Raw genomic sequence first — 16011 nt, forward strand, 5'->3', positions numbered from 1 at the left:
CTTGAAAGTAATTTAATTAATTGTTTATATTGTTACTTATTATTTTCGCATGGCAGGGAACTAGTTATGTAATGCGAAACTAAGAAGAAAATACGTGTGGTTTTTTAGAAAAGGTGGCAGCTCTGTCTCTTGTGTAAGCGCCAGGTGCGAATGCCACTGGCGAAGAAGCAGAAAATGGCGGCAAATATCTTTGTTGTGCTGAAAGTGGTTGATTTTCCACGAGTCCTTGCGGCATACCGGTACTGTCCATGGCTTCTCTATTCGGCGACGATGGGGTTGATGACTTGTTCAACGACAACGTGTGCGCGGACAACGACCAATTGCCCAGCGATGGCGAGGGGGAGAAACTATTTGCCGACGACGATGAGAACAATGAAAATGCAGATGGAAATCCTGATGCTGGAGTCAAAGTGGAGCCCAAGAAGCGTGCTGTGCGCAATCCAAGGCCGCGTCTCACAGTGGACACCCTGCGTGGCCCACGCGGCATTCACACCATCGAGAATTACTTCAAGGATGTCAAACTGAAGGGCAAGGGCCATGAAAAATCTGATCTGGATGAGGTTTTGCGGCGGCTGCAGCACTGGGGTCATCGCATGTACCCCACCTACACATTCGACGATGTTCTCAACAACATAGAGCGTCTGGGTAAGAAGAAGCCCCTTCAGGTGCACATGTCACGATATCGTCTGGGACAACTGGAGGATTTGCGCATGCAGGAAGGGGACGCTGTCGACGATGGCCAGGAGGAGCACAACGATGATGCAGCCGATGAACCTTTTGACGAGTTCGATGCTTTGTTGGGCGAACAGATAGCCATGTCTAAGCTGGCACCACACACACCAGCAGCCACGTATCAGAGATCCAAGTTATCCAGCACGAGCACAAGTACTTTGGTTACGCCTTCCTTCTCCCGCCATGCAGTTGTGTCCACTCCCTATTCGACGGTGAATGGTCCGACCTTCGATAGAGATGGTGCTCCTATAGATGCGCACGATATGAGTGATTATGGTCAGCCTTTGCCGCCTTCACAGCCTCCAACGCCAGCGACAAAGAAGCTATCGGCGGATCAAATGGCGCGTATAGCAGAGAATCGAAGGCTGGCACAGGAGCGGCTACTGGCCAAGAAACAACAGCAGCAAGAGCTGGAATCATAATTTACGTGTAAAACTTAAGCATTTTTATTGAAGAAAATAAATTAGGATTCGTTTGTAAGAAAGCTACAATATGTGCGTATGTACAAAGAGCAGAAGCTCCTCCAAGTCATGATAGGGATGGATTTGTAGAGCCTCATGTATGAAGAATACTTGTAAAACTATATACTATGGTGTGAATAAACTAAACACTTATTGAATACAAAGCAGTCGAGGTACAGGCGTATGTGGGAGGAATGGGAGCTCGCCTAAGTGTTGAATCGCACAGCGACGCGGGGCAGATACTCAAACAGTCCCTTGGCACCCTTCAGCAGGGCAGCCACAATATTCATTAGAATTACTTCCTGGTTTGGTGAGGTCTGTGGCATTTCGTTCTGGTCCTTTGTGTCGGGCTGACGCTCTTTAACAGCCTCCCGAATGACATGCAGGAGACGCTGATAAAGGAAGGACTGCCTGTAGATGGGCTTGGACAGACTGAGATGGTCATCTTTGAGCAGATAAAAGTCGCCGAAATTTATGCGAGATGACTCCTCGGTGACAATGCGCAGGGGAAACTTAAATGTGGTAAGCATTGTCGGTGATCCCTCGGCCACGCTCATTACCTTGCAATGGCGCAGGGCAGTGTTCAGGCAGCCCATGAAACGTCGATGCATCTCCAGGAGCTTGGGTGCATTTTCCTCCATCTCTTTGACCTCAATCGAGGGGGAGAGGATCATTTGTATATGCTGCTGCCATTTGGCAATCGATGAGCCGCGGTGAGGCGTACCCAGGAATACGATTCCCTTGGTGTTCTTGGCAATCTGTTGAACCTTGGGCTCGTGCGAGTCTATGGATTTCAAAAGCATCAGCTTGGTGAGCAGTCCGCCCATGGAATGACCTATCCACACAATGGGACGCTCATTGCCCACATCAGAGACAGCAATGCGCTCCAGAAGGGTGCTGGCCCTCACATCGATATGACCCTGACCCTTCTCGCAGGGACAATACTTGGTGAAATTCGCCGACCATTCGGTCACAGCCGATGTGTAGTCAATGCCAATGATCCTCGAGTCGGGATAATCATCGGGCAGCCATTCCATGGGCCAGCAGTTTGTGTACTCCTCGTTGTTCTCCTGATTACGCCACTCGTTCCCGGACATACTGAACTTGCCCTCGCAGTTCATATTTGCATCCAAAGGTATATCCGGATGGACCACCTCCCAATCCGAGTCCAGTTCGGGCTGATTGCGTAGGGTCTCCACGAATTCCTTTGTGGCGGCATCGCTGATCATGACGGGATCTTCCTCCACCTTTTTTATGGCCTTTAAAACTGGATCTGTAAGGTTTAGGTTAGGCGTTAATGATTGTGATCTCAAAACGAGTTGCCGCATTTCTTTACCTTTAAAACCTTCCACTTTGGGCTGGCCATTGGCTTTGTTTTGCTCTTGATTGTTGTCTCCTGCATTTTGTGTTGGAACAAGAGGCATTCCCTGCGCCTTCTTTTGCTTGGTGCCATTGACACGCTTCTGTTCGCCCACTAGGAAAACATCATCCGATTCGCTCGTATAGAAGGCATTCTTGCCGTACAGACCCAGCTCTGTGGGCTTCCTATCGCGCTGACGCCATGTGATGAATACGCCGCCCAGCAACCCATGGACAAAGACAATATCTGCCTTGGGCTTGCGACGGGTACGCACTCTGGGATGCAGGGGATACACATTGGGTGGATATGTGCACTGGTTGGGATCATCATGGTCCAGATTGGCCATTGTCTTGGCGGAGACCACTTGCAGCCTGAGATCGGCGCACTGTTGCCATTCGGCTAGAGTACCCACCCAGCCAGAGGTAAAGAAGTGCTCCACGACATCGGGCACCACGGACATGTTGGCCAGAACTTTGCACAATGTGGACAGGGTCTCGTTGTCATCGCAGAAGATCTTGCGCAATTCCATGAGATGCACCAGGCCACCATCTTTGATAATTTTAGCCGAAACGTCGGGATCTTTCGTGATGTGATGCAGAAAAGAGATGATCTCCTTCAGCAAGTCCGTGTCGGCTGTGGCCAACACAATCGTTTGCTCCTGATTCAGATATTCGTGTATGTCCTCCTGCCAAAATAAAGAGATATAATAGTTTGAGATATATTCTTCATTCATTTCTTCTGTTCGGTCGCTTACAATGGGATCCTGATCGGGAAAGTATTTGCTGAAGAAATGCTGCACACAGCCCATGGGACGGAGTCGGGCCAGCATTCCATGCAGCTCCGAAAGCAGCATTTTGGGATTCTTAATGCAGCCACGACGATGCACGGGCATAAACCAGCGTGTGTCGGCACCACAGCGCGCCAGGGAGACGGCTGTGCGAGCATCACAGATCTGTGCCAAATGTCGAAAGTCCCAATCCTTCAAGTGATCCATGCAGACCAATTGCTGGACTGCCTTCAAACGCTCGGGCTGGCTGCCAGTCTGGGCAATATTGAGCAGACGCCAGGCCACCGAATGCTTGGCCGTCTTCCACCATTTGCCAAGAGGATTGATGATAACGCTGATCCATTTCTTTTCATCCTCCTGCTTCTGTTGCATCTTGCGCATGGACTCCCTGTAGATGTGATACTTTATATAGATGTACTCGGCGCGACGCTTGTCCGACTCGGGTGCCTTCTTGTCCACATATTGACCAAAGAAATGACGAGCTTGGGGACTACCGTACAGTAAGAATCCAGCACTAAAAGAAACAAAAAGAGTATTTGAATGATTATCGCCATATAATATTGATCAAATTAGAAACTAGTCGCAACTTTCTATTTCAATCTACCTTTACCATACATACATACCTATCTATGTATATTCTCTATTCTATCTGTATCTATCTTTTGTTTTTCTCATTGCACATTTTCCTCCGAAGTCAAACAACAACAAAAATACTATTATCTGCCAACTATTTTGTTATTAGATAAGTGCAAGATCAACAACAAAAACAAATCCACCGAAAAGTGGGCACGTCAGATTCATGGCAAAAACAAGTCCCGTCCACACGCGCCGCAGCAGCGGCACAATTTCTAATCAACAAAAACAACTATGGTTAAACCATAAACAACAACAACAAAAACTATCAAATTCGCGGGGGGGTTCGCAGATTTTAAAAAAACTGCGCACATTTATGGCGCCATGTTAGTTTTTCGGTTATCTGTGTATGCGTGTGTGTGCGAATGGTGGAGGCCTTGAACAGCTGTTAAAGGCAAAGAAAGAGAAGGCAGAGCCAAAGAGGAAGAATGCCAAATGAGTAATAAGCGGGTAAACAAAAAGCACTAACAACAACTTCACCAATATTGCTATCTCATTTATACAAAATCGTACGTTCTGTTTTGATCTTGTTTGGCAGTAGAGAAAATCAGAAGCGGTGTGATATTAAGCTAATATTGAATACTCTAATGAATGGGGCTATGTTATAAGGAGTTTGTTTTTTGGATGTTGGATTTTCAGTATAATTTGAATTATATTAAAAGGGGGAATATGAAAAAGACTATTGTTATCAGTGCCATATCTGGTATATTTGTATAAAGTGAAAACGAGAACAAGTTCTCTTTAAGGTTTAAGTTTATCCTGTCAAATGAAGTAAATAGTTAATTAGTTACTAACTAAATTAGCCTTTCTATCTTTGTAAGACAACTATTCTTCCATTGATTAGACATTTTTATAGTTTGCCTGCCCAAAAATTGTTGGCGCTGATCTCATATAATGTCCTGTCCTAACAACAACATCAACTGGATTTGAATGAATAATTTGCTTTTGTGAACTGTAATTAGCAGTTGTAAACAAATGACGTCACAGGTGCGCAATAGTGTAGAATGCGGAAAATATCAACTTGTTGTTGTTGTTGATGTTCAAGATATATATTATGTAGAAGCGTGTGCGCATATATTATACATAGAAATCGTACGATATATTCAGGGGCATGTGGGGCCACTTTTCATAAAACGTGTATGAGGACGAGCCCCCTGAATCTAAGCAACCTTGTATAAAGTTCTCACTGGGTCTTTGTGTGATTTAAAACTATTTTTGCCATGGGACCTGTAGCATCTGCTGAACGCGGGTGGACTACTTTCGTTTGGGCGTTTGATATAAGGTGGCGTGATGTGATTCACTTACGTGGTCAAAATACCAACTCCACCCAGGCCCACAAGCTTCGGATAACGTCGCAGAGTTGTTTTGAGATCCTCCAATGACATTGCCTGGTCTCTGGCCCTCCGAAGTTTAGTTGTGTTGTAGTTTTGGTGGTCGAAAACACACAATAACAATTAATGTGTTGCTTCTTTTTGCTTTGAAAGCGTTTACACTATTGTTCACACTTTAAATTTAGATGATTATATCAGTTCACGCCCACAAAATATCACTAGGGCGGCTTGCTTTTATTTAGTTGCTGTCACTTGAGACTGTTTTGTTTTGTTGTTGCTTGCTTGGTTTGTTGGCTGTTTTGCTGGCTAAATGTGCGCGTAATTTCTTTATAAAGGCTTCAGCGAACCTATCGGAAGAGTACCGATAGGTCTGGCAGCAGCAGCTGATTGTATGACACTAGACTTAATTTCTATACATATCTGAAAGACAAGCATGTAATACTTAGTTAATCTAAACTGCTTGAACGGCTGAAAAGAACCGTTTTGGCAAAAATAATGATAACCTGGAAATTTTTGTCTCTTGATTTCTGTGTCTTTCAGGTAAGAGAGGTAGTTCAGTGTAGTGTCATAAGATATTTCCGTTTTCCAACACTCGCCAAACGCTTATTGTATCTTCTTTTGATAAGCTGTTTGTTTAGCAACGGTTTTAGCCAGGTTTTTAATTAAAGTAGCTAGATTTACTTGTTTATATAATGCCCTAAACTTCGCTTTGTATTGCTGCGTTCAGAAATCGTTTCACGCTTTGGTTTTGGATCGGATTTCCATGGCTTTTCAGGCAGGCTGAAAGGAGACACAGGCAGACAGAAAGACATAAATAGCTGTGGGTGGTGGCACGGCCAGGTGGGTGGGGGTGGGTGTTGGCGTGGCGGTTGGGCCTGGCATAAACAACTTGGAGGGAAACGAAAACCTCAAAAAGCAATAAAACTCTGCCTTTGGCGACAACGTTGACCCCAAATACAAAATAACCCGTAGCCCCCCGGCTGCCAGAGTGTCGGCCAAGATGAAAATCCATTTTCGAGAGCAGTACGGCACCAAGGGTGAGGAAATACTGTATGTGACGCCAGCAGGTAAGCATTAATATCGATCAAAGTCCGCAAAAGGCCCTTGCCCACTCCACTATATCTCCCCGCAGATCAGAGCAACATTGTTCGTGTGCCGCTACGTGGCGATAAGCTGGTCATTCAAGAAAAGTTCCTGCTCTTTCGGGTGCTGCAGAAAATCTTCTTGCCCAAAGGCTATCCAGACAGCGTCAGTGAGGACTATGCAGCCTACCAGATCTGGGATACGGTGCAGGCCTTCTGCAGCACCATCTGTGGAACGCTATGCACACATGCCATACTCAAGGGCATTGGCGTGGGCAGTGAGAACATCAATGCCTACTCGGCCACAGTTACCTGGATAATGAAAGAGGGCTGCGGTCATGTCGGGAGAATATTATTCGCCTGGTGGAAGGGCTGCCAACTGGACGTGGACTCTAAGAAATGGCGTCTGCGCGCCGATTTCCTCAACGATCTAGCCATGGGCATCGAAATCTATGTGCTTCCCAAATATCCCCATCTTAGTACCCAAATCCTATGCGGTTCCACCATGCTCAAGGCAATTGTGGGTGTGGCTGGCGGTGCCACGCGGTCAGCTCTGACCCAACATCATGCGGTGAGAGGGAACCTGGCTGATGTTGCTTCCAAGGACAGTTCGCAGGAGACGTGCGTCAATCTGGTGGCCTCTTTCGTGGGTCTATATCTGTTGACGCTGATCAAAAGCCAGGCGGTACTCTATACGGTCTTCTATGTCGTTGTCGCCCTTCATCTCTATGCGAATCTCAAGGCGGTACGTTCGGTGTGCCTGCGCACATTCAACGAATCGCGGTACCTAATTGCACTGGAAGAGTACTTTCGGTCGTCGCGGATGCTAACTCCACAGCAGGTGAGTGTCGCATGTCTTCCGATATATGTATAAAGCGAAGGGGCTTCTACATCTGCTAACTTTTAGGTCAATGCCATGGAGCGGGTGACGCTGGGACAAACTGTGTCTGTTTCTCTCAACGTACGGCTCGGACTGAGTGTAAAGAATCTGATTGACGAGTACAAGACTAGCAGCAGCATCGAAAACATTGTCTCCTCCTTTGATCCCCATGAGCATTTCATCATAGCCGAGAGTAAAAAATACTTAGGCGTCTATCTGCATTTCGAAACGCGCCAGCAGGATGTGCTCAAGGCGTATTTCTTTGCTGTATCCTATCTGCAGGACAGGAATCAGATCAAGGAAAAGTACTGGGATATACAAAGCAAATGGCAGGAGTTCGTAGGTCTAGCACAAAAAGAGGGTATGTCTAAAAGACATTCTTACAATATAGGCATTATACTTATTCTACTTATGTAGGTTGGCTGGTCCATCAACATTTGCTGCTGGTAGACGAGTTCCGCTTGGACTGGAAAGTGTAGGATCCCAGAGGATCCGTTGCTTGACTTTTTACTACGTTGCTCGCTTTAAAACATTTGATTTTATTCGAAAATCATTATCATTCTCACATATCTCACATGGTCAAGTAAACCACAAAACAAGAAGCAAACAAAACAGACGAAAACATTGATATTAACTAAGTGCTACTGATATTTACATAGATTTTAGCTTCGTGAAACTCGTTCGCACATGAACATCTTCCAATTAACTCAGCCTTGGCACAAAGTAATGTTTTGTAACCGATATTTTGATAGGATATTTGTTCGCTTTCTCCCATGAATTTATTACGCTAATTTCAATTATTAGATGTTACTGAAAAAAGCTGGTAAAGAAACAACACTCGACAAAAATGTATTTTGTAAAAACATATTGTATGTATTTCGATATTTCGAGTGCCTACTGTACTTTTTTAGATAATCAAGAAACCTGCTGCACAACGAAAACCCGCTCTTCAAATGCATTCCCCTCAAAAAAGTGTACAAAGTTTTAAAACTTTTTTTACGCTAAATAAGCAATATTTTGTTAATTTTTAGCTTCGAATATCTATTGGATAAGTTGGCGTCCATTTTAGCTTATAATAATGCTTGCATATTAATGCAAATGAACATCTCAACACGCAAATGATTTTAACAAAAGAATTGAATAAATTGAAAATTTTAAGAAATTGCTTTAAATTCAATATCAAACTTCAACCGAAACGTCTACAGTCCGAACTGCACTCTTCGTCAGTATATTTACGGTATATTTTGAAAATAAGTCGGTATATTTTGGTATATTTCTGAGGTATATTTTGGTATATTTGTGAGGGTCTCGAAGAACAACACGTGCGCACCAACGTGTTTTTGTCAACAGAATTTTAGTTTGTTTTAAAGAAAAATTTAAAGTAATTAAAGTGAACTAAGATGGAAAATGAACAGCCGGGGGCTGTAGTAGCGCCTGCTACAACATCAGATCCTTTAAAGACAGCAGAAAGCATTGAAATGCCTGCAACTACCGAAAGTCCAGCAGAAGTCTCACCACCAAATGACGCAGAAGTAGCAACAGCTACAGATAAGGTGGAAGCTACGCCGCAAACAGGTAAGATTAAAGGAATTGTTTATGGTTAACAAAATAAGGACTGAGTGTTTCATACAGAGACGGAAAGTGTGGCTGAAAAACCAGCTGAAATTGAGCCAAAGTCAACAACTACAGCGGCCAATAACCATGTGGAAAATGAAGACCAAGAGAAAAAAGAAAAAGTCGTTGCCAATGCGGAGTCGCCTGCTATAGCAATGGATTGCGAAGAAGGCACACCTCAGACCCCGCCAAATGTCGAAGCAATTTCAGAAGTAGTCCCGACAATTGTTCCTCAAGCAGAGAAGCAGGCCACAATTCAGGAAATGGATTGCCCAGCATCGACCACTCCGGATCCCAAGTCAATTGTTCCTCCAGTGGTCTCAGAAAATGGCACATCTGACACCGTTCCAGAGTCTTTAAATCCGCCTCGTTCTGGCCTGAGTTTACTGGCTGCCTACAGCTCCGATGCCGAGTCGGACTCTGAACAGGCCACCAGAATCGATGACAGCGACAACGAGGTGGTGGAGGTGCCTTTGACAGGTCCTGCCACTGCTACCACCTACCGCCGTCCAGTGGTGGCTGTTAGCTCCGGGAGCGAAAACGAGAAAAGTAGTAGCAGCAGCGACTCGGATACGGAATCTGAAGGCGAATACCTGACAGTTTTGCGCAAGAAAATTGATAAGAAAATCAACACCGAAGACTGTGATGAAGACGATGAGGATTTTGACGAAGACGGTGCGACAGGGGAACGTCGCCGCCGGCAGCCACCCAAAGTGCGGGGTGAAATGCTGTTGGATGAGCTACCGCCCATCCACCAGTTGGAAATTACAGTACCAGAAGACGAGTGCATTGAGCTGGGGAAGGTCCATTCCATTGTCGATCAACTGGTGCTGGTCAGTGTTATCCCCAATTCGATGCTATTCGATCTGGACACTGTGCTGTTTCTGGAGAAAGGTCGCAAGGTGCTGGGCGAGGTTTTCGATGTGCTAGGACAGGTCTCCGATCCCCTCTACTGCGTCCGCTTCAATACTAATCAGCAGATCCAAGAGCGTGGCATCAAAATCGGTGATGTTGTCTACTGTGCCCCCAAAACAGAGCACACTCAATTTGTGATCCTCTCCAAGTTGATGCAGGTCCGCGGCTCAGATGCTTCATGGGAGCACGATGTGGAGCCACCTGCTCGCTATATCGACTATTCCGATGACGAGGCAGAGCGCGAGGCCAAACAGGATCAGCGCAAGAGGCGCCAGCGAGATCGCACCAATTCCACGGATTCGATTAGCTCTGTCTCTACGCAGGCCACTGAGGCATCCTCGGCTGCGGCACCATCTCCACGCCAGCGTGGACGCCGTGGGCAACGTGATAGCTATCAAAATCAGCGTCAGTATCAAAATCAATCCCACCAGGGATCCTCCCAGCAGCAGCAGCAGCAGGCACGGGACTCTCAGTACAATTATCATCCTAGCTATAATCCCGGCAGCTGGCACTCGAACTACTATCACAATTATCATCAGCCGGCGGCCAATTTTAATATGCCGCAGCCGGGCATACCTTATCCAATGCCGCCAGCAGCCTATGGCTATGGGATGCCCTATGCCATGCCACAAATGATGCACATGGGTCCGCCGCCCCCACATCATATGTATGCACCACCACCACCGCCATCGTTTGCACAGCCACAGAACAGGCCACCACCGCCATCTGGAAGTTAGAGCTGGTATCTCTATCTACCTTCAAAATTCTGTGGATTCTCCTCTCTCTTTATTATTCCAATAAAAAAATGGTTCTTAAACAATTTGCGTGTATCGTTAAAAAGATTATTCTCTGGTTTGTTCGATAAAATGCATTTCGTATTTGTATAAAAAGGTACTTAATATTCTCTGTTTGTGGTGTGTATTGTGGGATCTCGATCTCATTGAATGTCGTTTGATAGGTGTAAATATATGTACTATATGCGTGGGAACTATATCTAAAATAATGTGTACTTGGCATTGCTTTTATAATACAATTACAACGGAAGCACTTAAGCGGCCGAAAAACAACTTCAAATGTATATATGTATATGTATAAATAGAGGCTTGCATTCTATACTAAAATATGCTATAAGTGTGCTAGCGTTTATTGTGCACTTTGTATATATTTTAACAGTTGCGTAAAGCCAAAAATCTTTTCATTAAAACGTATTTTGATTGAGCATATTCGAGCAACCAAGTGGTCCTTTAGAACCAGGCACGTGAGAATGTGACAAATAAAGTGTGTTCGCACCAGTTCTGGATTCGTGTGGGAGAGAGCTTGGGGTACAAAAGTTACATAAAAATGATTTAATTGCTCTCTCTGAATCTTTCGCTGGGGGAAGCTTACAAGCTATTTACATTAAAACAAAGAAATAAGCAAAATAAACGAATCAACAATGCGGTTAACAATAATACAAAAAACAAACATTTACGCTGACGATTCCGTTCTCTCTACCTCTCAATCTGATGACGCGGCTTGAGCAAAACTATCACAGCGGTTATGTTGTCCTGCGAGTCCCGCTCCTTGGCCGCCTCGATCAGTAGCTTCGGAATGTCGTCTAGTTTCGTTGTCGGATCGGCTAGACACTCGTAAACAGTGTCGATGATGAAAGTCTCCGGAACATGATCCCACAGGCCATCGGTGCCCAGCACAAGGAAGTCATGCGCTTCATTTAGGTGAACATCTACGAAATCTGGCTCTGCTATGACCGTCTCCAGGCAGTAATCGCCAATGGATCGTGCCACATTCAAGATGCCATTCACACGCCACTGACCCTGGGCGTGCAGGACTGTACCGCCGGCGGCCTCTATGCGTTTGCGCTCATCGGGGGACTCGGGTTTGTGCGGTTTTACCAGCTGCAGCTGTGTGCGCTTGCCCACCAGCAGGGCCTTGGAGTCGCCCACCCAGGCTATGTACAGTTGATCTCTATTGATCAGTGCACAGACACAGGTCGTTCCGCTTGTGATGCGTTTTTGGATAAAGCGTTCGTCTGCCTGCAGGAAGGCCGCCTCAAAGGCATTCCGATAGAAGTCAGAGCTCTGGGTCTCTGTTTGTTGGTCCGCTTGCCTTAGCTGATCGGCCAGGAGTTGGGGCAACTGACTTCTGACATAACTGGCGGATAATGAACCAGAGTGTCCGTCAAAGACCCCGAAGAACCGACAATCCCTGTTGCGCAGCTCATAGATGGCACCAAATCGGTCCAAACAGACATGACGATCTTCCATTTTGCGTGGCTTGTTCTTAACGGCCGCGGATGTGTGAAGCGCCGTTTGGGCCAGTCCGCACATGCAATGTTCGGGACTTTGGCAGATGACACCCTCGTCGGCATAGTCCTTTAGCCGTTCCATCTCCGAATTGTCGGTTAGCTTTATTAGCAGCTTGTCCATTTGATTGCTGACAAACTTCTGCAGCTTCAGCAGATCATATTGCGTGGGACCCTCGACAGAGACTTCACACTCCTTTGCGTAGCATATCTCCTTCTCCAGCAGCTGTGTGGCCTGGTGGAGCAACTTCAGGCGGAAGACCGCCGGACAGCCTCTGGAATTCAGCTGCTGCCAAATTGCAGCCACCAGCTCAGCGTGGCGCTCCTCGACAGACACCTTGTAGGTCTCATTGCAGGTCCGCGTTACACAATTTCGCGTCAAATCCTCCGTGGTGGCGGATGCTTTGGCGGCTGTCGCGGCCAGAAACTCCTTGAATTCCAACATATGAGCGCATTCCACGGCAGGTGCTGCTGGCTCCTTGATCGAGTCGGCCGACATAATTGGGTCAAAAGCGTGGGCCCAGCTACTGTTATTGCTTACTGCCGATCATGTGTTAATTAGATTAGTTTAATTGTTGCTTAACTTAACGATGAATCACTTAATGTTTACGTTCTTCTACTAGAATTTGTTAATGTATTATCGATGTATCGATATACTCGAATGGCTCGAGTATTCGATTTCATTTTATTCACACCTGCCGGCGCTCAGCTGTTGCTTTTGGTTTGTTGTTGTTGCAAAGCCATTTTCATTTTTAAGTTAAAATGTTCAAACATTAAAGTTTTAATTTTAGTTTAGTCAAAAATAATACATAATATCAAAATACAAAATGTCTGCGTTGGAGGCTCAGTCCGAGGAACGCGAGGCCCTGCAGTCCATCTACGAGGGCGATGAGAATTTCAAAGAGGTCGACGCCACCACATTTCAGTATAAAGTAAGCCACATGGATATTATGGATATGAGAGCCAAAGAATGAAACTAACTATATCTTTAGTATGGGGAAGAGAACAACTACAGGTCGTTTCTGGTGGAGCTCAAGTGGGGCGAAAACTATCCGGAAGAGGCCCCCGCGGTCAATATGAACACGTTCTACAACAGGCATCTGTAAGTAGTTCTGCAGATTCATCCCCAGAGTAATCATTCTGCAATTTTTCATTACCTTACCCAGGTTGCCCGCTGTCAAGGAGGAGATCCTTAAGGTTATCTCCGCGGAAGCATCTCAATGGCTAGGCTGTGGCATGACGTATAGCCTTTTCGAATGCCTTAAGGACAACATTGACCAACTGACTGCCGGCCAGCCGGAGTCTGCCCCCGTTGTAGCGATCGTGGATGATGGTGTGGCTGCTTTGAAAATCTCCGATGCTGATGCCGATGCCAAGAAGAAGGAGCCCAAGAAGGAGCAAATGACAAAGTCTCAGAAGCGCAGGCAATGGGAGAGAACTGATCACAAGGGTGATCGTGTACGTGGCTGGGATTGGGTGGACCTTGTTAAGCATTTATCGCAAACGGGCAGCAAAGAAGACTCGGCAGCAGCCGCCGAAAGCGCTGCGGCAACAGCAGCAGCCTCACCCGTGCTGCATCCTCTGAATAATTAAACAAATTAACTTAAGTACGAAAACAACGACAACTTAAACAGCAATCAAAAGCCAGTCCTACGTCAATGTGAACAAATGTGACGCATGTCTCACTTTTGGCCACTAAGCATGGATTTTATAGTTATTTGTTCAACTATTAAATAGAGAAAAAAGAAGAATATGGATATAAACGATGTGAAATGGCTGCAAAAAGCCATTGCTCTACAATAATTTTGATATGCTCCTCAAGCTGGTGGCGGAGCGATTAACCAAGAACTCTATACGAACGCATATTCCTCCCGATTGCCGGTTGTTCCTGACATTAAGGCAAGCCGCTGGGCCGACAGATCAATAAATTAGCTAAAGAAATTTCTTTTTAGGTATTTGGACAGTAGAGAAGGCACCGGGCGTCTGGCAAAGTCCTTAAAAATGGGCCACTCAACCGTGCGTGCGATAATTCGGGAAAACTGTGACGTGTTTTGGACACCACTGTCTCACACCTTTCTGTCCCAGCCCAAAAAAGATCTTTAACAGATTCGATATAGGTGTGGCCTTTATACCTGCAAGTAGGGTGGATTGGCACGATGAATTTGGATCTCAGCTTTTTGAGGATCACATGCTTGGAGAGATGGGTCCCGGAAATGAAGAGAATGCCACCTATGGCTATGCCTTTATAGCCAGCTCTGCTTTTCCCGCACGCTGGCTACGCTGTGGGAAACGAGATCAACAAATAATAAGCTCGGCCATCCAGATCCCATTAAGGATATGATGAGCAAACAATCTTCGGAACCGAGTATATTTGAGGCTTTCCTCGTTGGCTTAGAGTAGAATCGACCAATATGATATGATAGATCTTGGATTAGAATTAGAGCTTATGAACGAACGCATTTATGGGAAAACTTTATTGAAAATCATAATAGCAAAGTACACAAGTAATAAAATCATATTTAAATACAAAACTCAAGATCAAATCGATTATATGGTAATACATTGTTTGCAAGGTTCAACATTCAAGGGATAACTAGTTGTAAAAACGTGGATTCTATGTCTCGGTCCTGTATGTCCAACAGCTATTGGACCGTTTCTTAATTGATCACGCCTTCTGCACGTACGTTCAACGCATCCAGCAGGGCACCCATGGGAGTAGATGGACCAAAACTCTCGATGGTGTTGGCCAATTTATTCTTCATGTTGCGTAGACGCAGTGAGGCGTGTATGAAAGTCACCGAAATGGGCAGCAGCAAGGTAAAGGCGGTCAGCAGCACGGCGCTAATCAGGTGCAAAAAAAGATAACCGCCAAGCAGAGCACCAGCCAGGATGTACCATTTCTGTTGAGCGTTTTGTTCGGCCACAATTGCATTGCCTCCCGTCAGACGGCTTGCAATGAAGCTGGGCTTCGATTTGCTGCTGAAGAATTGCCAAATGACGGCGATGATCAAGGCCTGCACAATCAAGCCACTGATTATCTTGGTTGGATTGCACACAATCATCAGCGCGTAGATGACCAGGAAGAGCAGAATGTAGTTGGTTTGGTAATAGAGCAAGTTCTTCACCACGCGATTGCCCCACTTGTCAAAATCCTTCAGGTTGGGCAACTGGAAACGCGCCGATCCGAGCACGAAATCGTCCAGGGTACGCAGTGGGGCCAACTGCAAGTTCCCAGACAGGGCGGCAGCGGCGTCGCTCACTGAAGCTGCAGTTGGTGCTGACATGGCCTTTGAGTATTGACTGAGTTTTCTGTTCTTGATATTATCGACCTCTTCCGGCGACAACTTTTTGTATGCAGACTGACGTACTCCACGGGTCAATTGATGCAGTTCTTCCACGTTAAACAGCTGAGACAGCTGCTTAATTTTTGGCCGCAGCCCGGAATCACTCGATTTACGACTGCTTTTCGGCAAGAGACGCGACTTCTCGTCTGCGTCAAACCAATTGTACCGCTCGTCGTGGTCACTATATTCCTCCGCACCTAGTCGCTCCAGCGTAAATCGTTGAATTTTCACAAGAGAATTTGTGTGACGAATTTTCGTCTGTGTGGCTACAGTGATTTCATTTATGACAATTTCTTGATCGTCGAAAATGAATTGTATTTGCTCGATTTTGATATTCCGCTTAGTATTACTAGCTAGCTTTAAGCCCTAAAACTGAACATATGATTTTATGCAATAGTCCAATCAATTTTCGACAAGATTGATCTATTTCAAATACTCCCTTTTATTGGATTCTTTAGAAAATAAGGTTTAAACAAATTTTGCCGACTACCAAATTAATTTTGAAAGTGGTAACTACACATTTGCTACATGGCAACTACACAGGGATGAATTTCTCACGGAGGCACCTGT

The 16011-nt window shown here is 45.6% G+C and overlaps 7 protein-coding genes across 7 annotated transcripts; 4 read left to right on the top strand and 3 right to left on the bottom strand.

Annotated features, from left to right (window-relative positions):
• Positions 1–157: 157 nt before the first annotated feature.
• Positions 158–1357, top strand: LOC4817133 (protein TIPIN homolog). Its single transcript, XM_001356863.4, has one exon. It carries the CDS (start codon positions 249–251, stop codon positions 1152–1154), a length of 906 nt encoding a protein of 301 aa, XP_001356899.3. The 5' UTR covers positions 158–248; the 3' UTR covers positions 1155–1357.
• On the bottom strand, positions 1155–5678 carry LOC4817326 (protein SERAC1). Its single transcript, XM_001356864.4, has 4 exons — positions 5279–5678; positions 3308–3854; positions 2530–3238; positions 1155–2466 (listed from the first exon to the last, which is right to left on the bottom strand). The coding sequence occupies exons 1-4, from the start codon at positions 5356–5358 to the stop codon at positions 1400–1402; spliced, it is 2403 nt and encodes an 800-aa protein (XP_001356900.2). The 5' UTR covers positions 5359–5678; the 3' UTR covers positions 1155–1399.
• Positions 5679–5864: 186 nt separating this feature from the next.
• LOC4817327 (RUS1 family protein C16orf58 homolog) lies at positions 5865–8207 on the top strand. Its single transcript, XM_001356865.4, has 4 exons — positions 5865–6371; positions 6437–7227; positions 7294–7627; positions 7684–8207. The coding sequence occupies exons 1-4, from the start codon at positions 6305–6307 to the stop codon at positions 7743–7745; spliced, it is 1254 nt and encodes a 417-aa protein (XP_001356901.1). The 5' UTR covers positions 5865–6304; the 3' UTR covers positions 7746–8207.
• Positions 8208–8531: 324 nt separating this feature from the next.
• On the top strand, positions 8532–10615 carry LOC4816802 (H/ACA ribonucleoprotein complex non-core subunit NAF1). Its single transcript, XM_001356866.4, has 2 exons — positions 8532–8841; positions 8899–10615. The coding sequence occupies exons 1-2, from the start codon at positions 8667–8669 to the stop codon at positions 10530–10532; spliced, it is 1809 nt and encodes a 602-aa protein (XP_001356902.4). The 5' UTR covers positions 8532–8666; the 3' UTR covers positions 10533–10615.
• Positions 10560–12737, bottom strand: LOC4817233 (protein phosphatase 1F). Its single transcript, XM_001356867.3, has one exon. The coding sequence runs from the start codon at positions 12594–12596 to the stop codon at positions 11286–11288; it is 1311 nt and encodes a 436-aa protein (XP_001356903.2). The 5' UTR covers positions 12597–12737; the 3' UTR covers positions 10560–11285.
• Positions 12738–12850: 113 nt separating this feature from the next.
• On the top strand, positions 12851–13842 carry LOC4817293 (RWD domain-containing protein 4). Its single transcript, XM_001356868.4, has 3 exons — positions 12851–13029; positions 13090–13199; positions 13264–13842. The coding sequence occupies exons 1-3, from the start codon at positions 12925–12927 to the stop codon at positions 13688–13690; spliced, it is 642 nt and encodes a 213-aa protein (XP_001356904.3). The 5' UTR covers positions 12851–12924; the 3' UTR covers positions 13691–13842.
• Positions 13843–14550: 708 nt separating this feature from the next.
• On the bottom strand, positions 14551–15761 carry Jwa (PRA1 family protein Jwa). The gene has a single exon (XM_002132788.3). It carries the CDS (start codon positions 15379–15381, stop codon positions 14755–14757), a length of 627 nt encoding a protein of 208 aa, XP_002132824.1. The 5' UTR covers positions 15382–15761; the 3' UTR covers positions 14551–14754.
• Between the last annotated feature and the right edge of the window lie 250 nt (positions 15762–16011).

The sequence above is a fragment of the Drosophila pseudoobscura genome, chromosome 4, assembly GCF_009870125.1.
Source record: "Drosophila pseudoobscura strain MV-25-SWS-2005 chromosome 4, UCI_Dpse_MV25, whole genome shotgun sequence".
NCBI classification, from domain to species: domain Eukaryota; kingdom Metazoa; phylum Arthropoda; class Insecta; order Diptera; family Drosophilidae; genus Drosophila; species Drosophila pseudoobscura.

What these genes read in the sequence shown, in the direction of transcription:
- LOC4817133 (XM_001356863.4), top strand. Translation starts at nt 249, where the DNA reads ATGGCTTCTCTATTCGGCGACGATGGGGTTGATGACTTGTTCAACGAC.
- LOC4817326 (XM_001356864.4), bottom strand. Translation starts at nt 5,358, where the DNA reads ATGTCATTGGAGGATCTCAAAACAACTCTGCGACGTTATCCGAAGCTT. An exon ending in GGAGTTGGTATTTTGACCAC is followed by an intron (nt 3,855 to 5,278) that starts GTAAGTGAATCA and finishes TGTTTCTTTTAG; the next exon opens with TGCTGGATTCTTACTGTACG. An exon ending in CAAAGTGGAAGGTTTTAAAG is followed by an intron (nt 2,467 to 2,529) that starts GTAAAGAAATGC and finishes TAAACCTTACAG; the next exon opens with ATCCAGTTTTAAAGGCCATA.
- LOC4817327 (XM_001356865.4), top strand. Translation starts at nt 6,305, where the DNA reads ATGAAAATCCATTTTCGAGAGCAGTACGGCACCAAGGGTGAGGAAATA. An exon ending in ACTGTATGTGACGCCAGCAG is followed by an intron (nt 6,372 to 6,436) that starts GTAAGCATTAAT and finishes ATCTCCCCGCAG; the next exon opens with ATCAGAGCAACATTGTTCGT. An exon ending in AGGTCTAGCACAAAAAGAGG is followed by an intron (nt 7,628 to 7,683) that starts GTATGTCTAAAA and finishes CTACTTATGTAG; the next exon opens with GTTGGCTGGTCCATCAACAT.
- LOC4816802 (XM_001356866.4), top strand. Translation starts at nt 8,667, where the DNA reads ATGGAAAATGAACAGCCGGGGGCTGTAGTAGCGCCTGCTACAACATCA. An exon ending in GGAAGCTACGCCGCAAACAG is followed by an intron (nt 8,842 to 8,898) that starts GTAAGATTAAAG and finishes TGTTTCATACAG; the next exon opens with AGACGGAAAGTGTGGCTGAA.
- LOC4817233 (XM_001356867.3), bottom strand. Translation starts at nt 12,596, where the DNA reads ATGTCGGCCGACTCGATCAAGGAGCCAGCAGCACCTGCCGTGGAATGC.
- LOC4817293 (XM_001356868.4), top strand. Translation starts at nt 12,925, where the DNA reads ATGTCTGCGTTGGAGGCTCAGTCCGAGGAACGCGAGGCCCTGCAGTCC. An exon ending in CCACCACATTTCAGTATAAA is followed by an intron (nt 13,030 to 13,089) that starts GTAAGCCACATG and finishes CTATATCTTTAG; the next exon opens with TATGGGGAAGAGAACAACTA. An exon ending in ACGTTCTACAACAGGCATCT is followed by an intron (nt 13,200 to 13,263) that starts GTAAGTAGTTCT and finishes TACCTTACCCAG; the next exon opens with GTTGCCCGCTGTCAAGGAGG.
- Jwa (XM_002132788.3), bottom strand. Translation starts at nt 15,381, where the DNA reads ATGTCAGCACCAACTGCAGCTTCAGTGAGCGACGCCGCTGCCGCCCTG.